The sequence below is a fragment of the Mus caroli genome, chromosome 6 (genome assembly GCF_900094665.2).
Source record: "Mus caroli chromosome 6, CAROLI_EIJ_v1.1, whole genome shotgun sequence".
Taxonomy (NCBI): domain Eukaryota; kingdom Metazoa; phylum Chordata; class Mammalia; order Rodentia; family Muridae; genus Mus; species Mus caroli.
The window spans coordinates 13,269,354-13,280,407 of NC_034575.1; the positions used below are offsets into that span (position 1 = coordinate 13,269,354).

General features: G+C 38.4%; 1 protein-coding gene across 1 annotated transcript in view; it reads left to right on the forward strand.

The window, feature by feature from the left end:
• Window positions 1-9,232, forward strand: part of Capza2 (capping actin protein of muscle Z-line subunit alpha 2) — a 28,984-nt gene extending 19,752 nt beyond the window's left edge. Inside the window, exons 7-10 of the mRNA XM_021164471.2 lie at window positions 1,902-1,980; window positions 4,473-4,544; window positions 7,512-7,574; window positions 7,782-9,232. Coding sequence (XP_021020130.1) covers window positions 1,902-1,980; window positions 4,473-4,544; window positions 7,512-7,574; window positions 7,782-7,922 — 355 coding nt within the window. The 3' untranslated portion in view covers window positions 7,923-9,232. The remainder of the gene's footprint in view (window positions 1-1,901; window positions 1,981-4,472; window positions 4,545-7,511; window positions 7,575-7,781) is intronic.
• The last annotated feature ends 1,822 nt before the right edge of the window (window positions 9,233-11,054 follow it).

Genomic DNA, 11,054 nt, shown 5'->3' on the forward strand with positions numbered 1-11,054 from the left:
AGAAGGCTAGTCTTAAAAGAATTTCTTAGACTTCACTTTAAACCATCTCTTCATTTGTGAATCATAAAATTCTAAGGAGCTTAATAAATATTAGTTGAAGAAACATACTTGCAATTATAGGATTAATAAAAAAGAGGGCTATAGAATTTCCATGAAAACTAGAAACTGTTGGCTATTTCCTCTATTGAGTGGAGGGTATATTACTCAGTTTAGTGATGCCTTTTTGAAGAACCTTTTGAACCTCTCAACTTATGGTACCATTATGGAATTTATTTTTTCTTTGCATAGTCAATGATATGTATATATCATATATACATATGTATGTATATATGTATTCCCAGAGTAATGCATGTATTTAGGACTCAGTATTTTTTTTTTGGTGTAGTGCTTAAATAAAAGAAATAACTTTTTTGGAAATATAAAACAAAAATGATGGGCTTTAGATTCCTTTCCAGCAAGCTTTTGTGAATGTGCCACTTAAAGACATGTTACTCATTAAATTATCTTGTATTTCCTTAATTGTTCTCAGGTGATCTGTGTTAACTATAGCTATGAAGATTTTCTCATTATACAGAATTTTTTCATGGGGTAAGAAACCCGGAAATAATTTGATAGTAAGCAGGAGTCAAATGATACATTATCTGACTCTTTAAAGCTGAAAGCCTTTAATTTGTATACTAGAATGTCATTAATGTACATGACAGGAAAAATGGCTAAAAAGATATCTATGCAAAGTTTCAGAAAAATAGAATAAAAACGCAAACCAATTGTGTATTGTTTCCTAATTTTCTACTGTGAATGTGATAATTTGTATACCTATACCAAAAACATTTTTGAAAATGGTGCTTTTTGTGTGAAAACTTAAACCCGATGTTGGAAAAGGCAGCTATATCCAACCCTTTCCAGATAGCAAAACCTAACTAGGATTATCTGTTGTTACTTTGTGTCATTTGGCCAATATTAAACAGCTCCATTTGTGTTTGGGGAAATGCCATGATAGTTCAAACATTCAGTTATTTCTTAAAGAAATCATTTAAGGGTCTCAGTTGGTAACTCATGAGGACCTGAGTTTGATCTCCAACAGAGGGGCCTTGCTGCACTCTCAGAGCTGGGGAGGCAGAATCTGGTGGTAGACCCTTGAGGATACTTGGGGAGCTCTTAGTCAGTGGGAGATGGTGTCTCAAAAAACAGGATGGGTGCCTCCTAGGTCCAACCCTGAAGACATTTGTACCCTCCCTACTCAAACATACAAAAAGTAGTTTAAAACTCTCTCTTAAGTGTGTTTTAGAGCATCTAGGTGTAGGTCCCACAACTTGGGATGCAGAGGGAGATGGATTTCTGTGAGTTTGAGGCCAGCCTAGTCACATAGTTCCAGGATAGCCAGACCCTGTCTCAGGGGTGTCTGTGTTGGGAAGTTGCTTTAGGGCCAGTAAGATGATGAATCAGCAGGTAAAGCCACCTACTTGCCAAGTCTGATGCTCTAATTGTGTCTTCTGGACCACAGACGAGAAAGCAATTCCTACAGATTGTCCTCTGACCTTCACGGGCATGAGGTGGTACATGGTATATACACATACATACACACAAAAATACATACATACATACATACATACATACATACATACATAATTATTAAGACAAGTCTTATATTACTTAGTTTTGACTTGTATTTTAAAAATTATATTCATTATATTCATTATGTATGTTTTTCTTGGGTAAAATTTTAATGTGTCTTACAGCTAAACTTTGAATCTCTTAAATATTTCAGTGGTTATAAAATCTGTGCCCATTATCTTTCTTCTGTTCTCTTTTACACTGTAACATTACATTTAAACCTGAAACAATATTGATTCAAATTATTCTCCCTACCCTTATTTACAGCTGCTGTTTTTATTTTTAAGGAATGGTCGTTGGAGGTCAGAGTGGAAGTTTACAGTCACTCCTTCCACCACACAGGTGGTTGGCATTTTGAAAATTCAGGTATGAAAAAGATTATTTACTGATCTCTAGATGGTTCTCGACTAACACATGATTAAGCAGCTTATACTTTCCTAGTACATCATAACCTCTGTAGATTTTCTTTTAGGGTGATGGGGAAACAAGTAGTGCTCTTTTTAAGTCTTTTAAATAACCTAGCACTTCATTCCCTAGTCACTAAAAGTCCACGAGGATAGCTGACAGTTTCTAGAGTAGAGCTAAAATTAGATGCTGCCATTTGGTCTCCTCTTCATACAGTTTGTTCAACTAAGCATTTGCGTTGAATGTGTTCTGTGATCTGACATGAGTGGAGTTGGGTGAAACATAATTATATACATATCTTACAATATTCCGTATGGCTTTAAAATAACTCTGAATGAAATGCACTAGTATTGAACTCTTTGGGTCTTAATGTAAATTGCAATATTTACATAGAACATTTGGTATAGGTAAGTGCTTGTTTGAATCCTAATACACTGCATGAGTCAAAAGAATGTGCTGGCTGGGCTTTGTTTGGGTTCACTCATCACAGTGTGACCCATTGTAAAAGCTGTTTATGCTAAAAGCTCTAAGGAGTTAAAACGAGCCAGTGCTGAAGATGTGTCGTCTAGTTTACTCTGTTATCTTAATATGTTTTCATGCCTGTTCATTTAGGGACCTAAGACTAGAAGTTGAGACCATGAAGTTTGAAATCAGATTTCATGGGTTTGAATTCTAGCCAGTTCTTGTTTGTGTGACTGCAGGAAATTTGATCTCCTCTTTATTTCTTTATCTAAAAACTAAACTGTTTTTTTTAAACTTTATTTCTTTATCTAAAATCTAAACTGTTGAAAAGATTTTAGATTACTTTTTATATTATTTGAGAATTAGTTCATGGGTAAAATAGTTAGACGCAGAGGAGTCAGTGGACGATAGCTGTTGTTGATGTTTTCCTCTTCAGTTTGGCCTCAGTAGCATTGACCTGGACAGGTACATCACTTTCTAAAATGGCCCCTCTGGTTGGACCACTGTGTCCTAGTTCTGCCTTTGGGGCCTGGCTCTTTTGCAGCTTGATTTGTTAAACTAGTTTACTCCCTGTCTTTCTCACTTTTCTGTTGCTGTGAAAAGACCCTCATGACCAAGCAAGGCAGTTGATAGATGAAAACAGTTATCTGTGCTTATGGTTTCAGAGGGTGAATCCATGGCGGTGGAGCCTAGCAGCAAGCAGGCAGCCATTATGCTGGGATAGAAGAGCTTACGTCCTAATTCATCACCACAGGCGCTGGCTGGGAGGAGTGAGGGTTATTAACACTCCAAAGGCTTCCCCAGTGGCACAGTTCCTCCAACAAGGCCACATCCCAAAAGTTTCACCGAGGTCCAAGCATGCAAATATATAAGGCCTATTGAGACTACTCTATTCAAACCACCACCTTGTTCCCTAATGTATTCTTCACATTGCCTTTACCACAGATAATTTAAAATTTTAAATCTGTATTTGTCACTTTTTTTAAAGTTTTTTGTTAATTTTTTTTGTTCCATAGGATTTTTGTTTTCTTTGTCTTTTTTTATTAGATATTTTCTTTATTTACGTTTCTTTATTTACCCTTTCCTGGTTTCCCCTCTGAAAATCCCCTCCCCCCTCCCCCCTTCCCTCTTCTCCCTCCCCCTTATTTGTCACTTTCAAGTTTTAACATTTTGTGGTCCAAACCAGAAATATTTGTATGACCTTCAAGGCCCAAAAATACCTATGTATTTATTTCTACAACTATTTCCTTTTCCCTGGTTCCTGTGTAGTGCAGCTATAAATACCACAGCCCTTCCTTTATCTCAGAGCCCTTTTCATTCCTTGGAGAGAATCTGCTAATGTGCTTGTGTTGGAATACAAGGTCAGGAACCTGGTCTTTTTAAAAGTCATGTATCTATAATATTGTATAGAGATACATGTAAGTGTATATATCATAATTATAGTAATGAGTCACTTACTACTTGAGTAAACTCATTTCTAAGTTTTGGGGAAATGGTTGGTAGAAATATACAAAGAAGCAATGTTTGGAAGAGAATATTAGACCAATTTTAGACATCTCAGGTTTGGACATCAGTAGAATGACTGTGAGGTAAAATATCAAACAGTGACAATTTCTGTGTATGTGAAGATACAGCGCAGGAATATATAGTCTCTAGACTTAAGGCTGCTAGAGTTCTTGAGCTCACCAGAAAACTCTGAGGTCAAGATAAAGTTGTAGTAATGTTTGTTGATGTAAGAGACCTGTGAAAAGACCCTCATGACCAAGGAAGGCAGTTAATAGATGAAAAAGGTCATCTCTGCTTATGGCTTCAGAGGGTGAATTCATGGCGGTGGAACCTAGAAGCAAGCAGGCAGCCATTATGCTGGGATAACTGTTAAGCCCAGATAACCATTTTCATCTATCCACTGCCTTCCTTGGTCATGAGGCTTTTCTTTTTGTTGATGTAAGGAAACATTGCTGTAATGTTGCTTTATTTTCTTTCTCTATCAGGTTCATTATTATGAAGATGGTAATGTCCAGCTAGTGAGTCATAAAGATATACAGGATTCCCTCACAGTGTCTGTAAGTAACTAGTTCCTCGGTGAACATAAAATAACAATGTTTCCTAAAACAGCAACTTTACAGGTGACTTCAGATTGAAGAGTTTTCAAGTAGGTTAAAGTTGTTGAGGAATTGCAGTTGTGTGCATTTTGGGCAGCTTTAAGAGGTAGTTCACATGCAGTTCATGCTTTTAAACTGTAAAGTTTGAGGGTATTGTGACTTTACCAGGATTTGTCTTATGAACATTTCAGATGAACAGTCAGTAGTGAGTTTTGATACTGGCTTTTCCATTTAATAGTTTTGATCATTGTCTTCTGTTAATGGTTTTAGTCCCTTTTGTTGTCCAGTAATATTCCATTTTGTGGTTGTACACCGTCATCCACTCACCAGTCACCATTAGCTATTCTGCTCTCTAGATTGTTTTGAACATTCATGCACTATTTTTGTATAGACCTTTTTCAGTTTTTTTGTTGTTGTCATGCATAAGAATGGCTGTTATCTATAGGAATGTGTAGTATTTTGAATTATTGTCATATTGTTTCCCAGTGTGACTACCATTTTAGAGTTTTAATAGTGGGAGATGAAGGCTCCATATTTTCTACATCCTTACTGAAAGTTGGTGTTTTGATTGCAGCTCTTTGTCTTAGGTTTATCTGCTCCAGTGATAAAATACCATGACCAAAAAGCAACCTGGAGAGGAAAGAGTTTATTTCATGTTATATTTTATAGTCCTTTCATCTTAGGTACTTTTCTGTGTCTGTGATAAAACACCACGACCCAGGCAACTTGCAGACAGAAGAGGAGTTTAGGAGGAGCTTCCAGTTACAGAGGGTTAGGATTCGATCACTGTCGTGGCAGAAGGCAGCAGGCATGGTAGGGATGACCCTGGAACAGCAGCTGAGAGGACACATTCATGCACCAATAGGAAGAAAGTACACTGGTAATGGCCCCTGTCCTTTGAGACCTCAGAGCTCACTTCCAGTGATGACACTTGTACTGGGAAGAACATACCTCTAATCTTCCCCAGACAAGCACCAACTAAGGCCCCTCGAGGACTCACATCGGATCCTGGGAGGGCCATTCTTACTCAAACCATCACACCATCAGCTAGAGAATTCAGGGCAGGAATTCAAAGCCATAACTGGTACTGAGGCAGAGACCATGAAGGAATGCCTCTTACTTATTTCCATGGCTTCCCCAGCTTGCTTTTTTTTTTTTTTTTATTTAGCTCAGAAACACATGCCCAGGGGTACTGCACACAATGGGCAGGTCCCTCCCACATTCGTCTTGATAATCAAGAAAATGCCCCAGAGACATGTCCAAGGGCTAATCTGATAGAGGCAGTTCTCAGTTGAGTTCCCTCTTCCCAGTTAACTTCAGTTGTATCAAGTCTGTTTTTCCATCTCCCCGATAATTACTTAGATTGACCCTCAGTGTTTTTATTGGCCATTTTCTTTTTAGGGTTAAGAGGGTTGATATATGTTCAGATTCATTGCCTTTAATTATTATGTTTTTAAATTTAGTTACATTTATGTGTACGTGTGTTTTGCTGGTTTGTATTCCTATGTACAACATGTGCACATTGTGCCTGTAGAGGCCGCAAGAGGGCCTTGGATCCCCTGCAACTGAAGTTAAAAATGGTTGTTGAGCTTCCTACCATGTTTGCTGGGACTAGAACCCACATGCTCTGGGGAGCCAAGCTGAGCCATCTCTATAGCCCCTGTTGGCAATTTCTTAACTGCTTATTTGTGCTTTTACTATATTCTAGATGCATGTCTGGGATCATGTCATTTGTAATAATTTCACCTTTTTTGGTTTTTTTGTTTATTTGTTTGTTTTTGGTTTTTGAGACACAGTTTCTCTATAAACTCCCTGGTTGACCTGGAACTTGCTTTGTAGACCAAGCTGGCCTCAAACTCACAGAGCTCCATCTTCCTTTGCCTCCCAAGTACTGGGATTAAAGGCAGGTGCCATTCCATCTGGCTCTCTTTTTACCTTTCTGTGTGATGTCTTTCCAGCTTTCTTACAGAGTCATTTGCAAAACAAAGCTGCTATACTGTCTTACTGTATTCATTTATTTCTTCTATATGTGCTTTAAGATTTATTTATTTATTTATTTAATTATTTATTTATTATATATAAGTTCACTGTAGCTGTCTTCAGACACTCCAGAAGAGGAGTCAGATCTTGTTACGGATGGTTGTGAGCCACCATGTGGTTGCTGGGATTTGAACTCTGGACCTTCGGAAGAGCAGTAGGTGCTCTTACCTGCTGAGCCATCCACCAGCCCCTATACCTAACTTTTAAACAATACTAAATATTTTAAATTCCTTCAAATTCAAGAACTTTTGTATTTGAATTTTCTTTCTCAAAGTTTTCCACGTTCTTTTGTCTTTGCGTCTATTTCCTTGTCAATTTTTTTTACTACTCCAAATATACTAATAGTGTAATCAGCAGTAACATTTTCCTGTAGATACTTGTACTTGTATATAAAAGTACTAGTATAATGTAAATATTAATTTTACAGAGGTATTGACTTTTAAAAAGTTTATGGTTACATTGGACCAAATGCTACCACCAAAGGAGAAAAATGACACCTTTTGACATGGGTTCTTGTAGACACCAGAAGAGGGTTTTAGCTACCTCAGGGCTAGAATTAATGGTGTTACTTAGTTCCTAGGATTTATTTTCAAGACAGGGTCTCATTATGTAGCTTTGGCTCTCTTGAACTCACTATATAGATCAAGCTGACCTTGAATTCATAGAGAGCCATCTGTCTTTGCCTCTGCACCCCAAGTGCTGGGATTACAGGTATGCACTACCATGCCTAGCTGTAGTAAGAGCTAAATGGCTTTAAAAATAGTGGGTTAGTGGAAATGCTTTTTAAACATGTATAAGGCCCTTAGTTCAATTCCAGCCCTGGAGAAAAAAACTAATTAAAAAATAGAGAGATTTAATTTTCCTTTTTTTTTTTTAATTTTATTTCAGAATGAGGTGCAAACAGCAAAAGAATTTATAAAGATTGTAGAAGCTGCAGAAAATGAATACCAGGTATGATTTTCTAAGGTATCTGTTCACTGAGGGATGGGTCTTAAGTTTGATAGCTATTTTAAAACAGCTTTTAAGTCCATTTTGTGGTTTTTCATTTCACTGTTAAACAGTGAGATGCGCTGCTTGAAGAGTATTCTGAAAATGCCCTGTGTTGTGAGTAGTTGTTTCCTTGATTTACTTTAAACATCTAACCACTGTTTTTTGTAGACTGCCATCAGTGAGAATTATCAGACGATGTCGGACACTACCTTCAAAGCCTTACGTCGACAGTTGCCAGTGACACGTACTAAGATCGACTGGAACAAGATCCTTAGCTACAAGATTGGCAAAGAGATGCAGAATGCATAAATGAAAATTGCATGAGCAGATTGTTTTAGTGTCTTCGCGTTACAAAAATTATTGCAAAAGTATTCTGAGCTGACAGCTGCCCAGTGAGGTGGGCTGTCGCATCTAAGATCACTGTAATTAAGTAGTGTGGTTAGAGCACAGAGCTTAGCTAATAACCTGTTCCATTTCCTTTGTTCAGGGGGTTGGACATGAGTTTAGATAAGTATCTTACTCTGTTCCTCCTTTCCAAGTCTCTCTCTCTCTCTCTCTCTCTCTCTCTCTCTCTCTCTCTCTCTCTCTCTCTCTCTCTTCCTCCTCCTACAGTGAAGAGGTGATCCCTCTGGGTCATGTCTAAAGGGTTTGAAATATCTCAAAAGTACCTTCTTTACTGTAACCCTGAAGTTGTCGTTGGCTCGTGAAAGGGGCAGCTTTTGATATTAGCCCAGGTAGTTTTAGAGGGGTCAGTCAGTAATGGGCACTCTAGTGAAGGTGGTTGATGGACTTAGCCATATATGCTGCTAAAGAAATTGTCTACCTTTTCCTTTCACCTCTTCCAGCATGGAAGGTAGAGATTAGAGGGAGAGCATTTTCTACACGAGTTACGTTAAACCTTCTCAGTAAGGTTATTTAGCTAGCTTAGTGTCTAACTAAACTTTTTTAAAACAAGGCCAAGGTCTGTTGCTGTTTTGAGATTCTGAAATTAAATGAGAATACTTATTTCAGAAATGCATTTAATGCTTTTTTCTTGTGACAGTTATGCAAATTAGCTTGAATTCCATATGTTCCTGAGTTATTTTTATCACAAAGCCACAAGTGTATTATAAGGCAGATTGTAATATATATATAATCCTGAACTCATGAACATGTCTCAGTTGATTCTCCCTCCCCTTGGATTGGAAACTGAATATCATTGTGACATTAAAATGGCAAAATTTGGTATTTATTTGAGTAAAAAAAAATCACCAGTGAATCATATACTATTTTAAAATACTTTCTTTGTATATTGTCATTCTTAACGAGTTGTAAATTAGGGAATTTGGGAGTCCACATGGTATGCAACTGCATCTTTTGTTCTCCATTTTCCTATGCATCATAAGCATGTTTGTAATACTTTAAAAATATATCTACTGCCACCACAGGAATTCACGCCTCGGTGAATGTTAGCGTTGACTGTAAGGAGTTGGTGGATTTGTGGTTTCATTCAGTAGTTCTGCTGCTTATACTCGAGTGGAATCCATTCCTCACATATTCCTGCAGACATCTGGGCCTGGAATTTTTTTTTTTAAAACACCACTTTTACTATGTATAATAAAATATTTCATTAGCTTGAATTGTATAGATTTTTAAAAATTCAATAAGAGCATGTTGTTTAATTTCTTTTTAAAAATCACTGTTGGGCTTTGAAAGCATTGCAAATATATGACATTGTGACAGTTTTGGCTAATTTCCTCTTTAGTCTTGGCATCAGGATTTTTAAGGAAAATGAACTGATAACATTAATTCTATGTCTAGATTTTTAAAACACGTACTAAATAAGTAACTAATTTGGTAAGTTGTGTGAATTGGGCTAGCTAGCATGGGTTTATATCCATGGCAGCCAATTATTTTGACTCTTTATTTTCTAGAATCTAGAATATACTTTTGAAAATGTATGCAACTTTTTCAATTGGCATGTGAAACATGAAATTCTTCCAAAAATTCAGGCATGCCACAACAGTGATTGTACAATTTTAGAGTCTTAATACTTTGTTTATATGAAAGAAGACTGGAGCCATGGGATACCTCAAGCTCAGGTATAGTTTGAATGGGAACTCTAGTGGCTGGTCTGGTGCAGGATAAGTAAGCTGGCATATGGAGGCCGAGAGAGTTGGAGTGAACTTGGGAGGCTCCTACGGTAGTCTGAAAATGCTGGCTTGGACATGGGTGGTAACTCTAGAGGCAGTATGTATAGTGGAAGCTAAGCTCAGTGAGATTTGCTGAAAGCTTGGTTGTGAAACATGAGATGAAGATTTTTTTTATTTTATTGTTATTATTCTTTAACCTTTTTCTACAGTCCAGTCATTATCCCTCTCTCGGCTCAGCCTCCCACAGTTCCTCATCCCATTCCTTCTCCCCTATCTCCAAGAGGATGGCCCCACCCCATCCCCACCCCACCAGACCTCCCCTCTCCCTGGGGCCTCGAGTCTCCTGAGGATTAGGTGCGTCTTCTCTTACTGAGGCCAGACCAGGCAGTCCTCTGCTGTATGTGTGTCGGGGCCCCATATCAGCTGGTGTATGCTGCCTGCTCAGTATTTGAGAGGAGATGATGTATTTTGAGCTTGAGGAATTAGGAATATTTTGAAAGGAACAGGCAGGTAGGTGTTTAGGAGCAGGAGGATGGCCAGAAAAATTTGGTTTTAGATTTCCCAGGAAATGGGTAGCAGAGAAAGGAACCAGGAAATAAATGCTGTGCGTCCGAAGAATGGGGAAGTAGGCCTGGGAAGGAGTTGCCAAGATGAAGTTCCCTGGGATAGTGGTGATCAGGGTGAAGGAGCATTTTCTGTAGGCATAGAGTACAGGAGCGGAATTCAACCAAGGGACTTGCTTTGCCAAGATTGTGTGACTCACCACACGAGAGGAGGAAGGTTACAGTGATGGCCTGGTGAGGAAATGACCCAAGAGAAAGTATAAGGAACATGGTGTTTAGTGTGAAGGACTGCCACAGTGGTTCTCAACCTGTGGGTTCCGACCCCTTTGGCAAACCTTTCTCCAAAAATATCTATACTACAATTCATAATAATAGCAAAACTACAGTTATGAAAGTTAACAGCGAAAATAACTATAGTTAGGAGTCACCACAGCACGAACTGTATAAAGAGACCGTTAGGAAGGTTAAGAACTACTGGACTAGAAGGGATTAACTATCAGTGTGTAAGTGTGGTTAGTATAGTATGCTTCAAACTGAGATGCAGAAGGCGTAGAGTGGTTAACAGGTATAGCAGAGGCAACGAGGAGCTAGAGTAGAGCGGGAGACACACCCAGCCAGGAACTTGGGGATGGAGGACTAGAATAGCTACGGGTATTGAGACCAGGACTTCAGTTAGGGGTGTGGCCCAGCGCTGTTGTCACAGACTGTACAGGTGCTTTCTGGTTTACCGCCGGTATTTCTGCTAC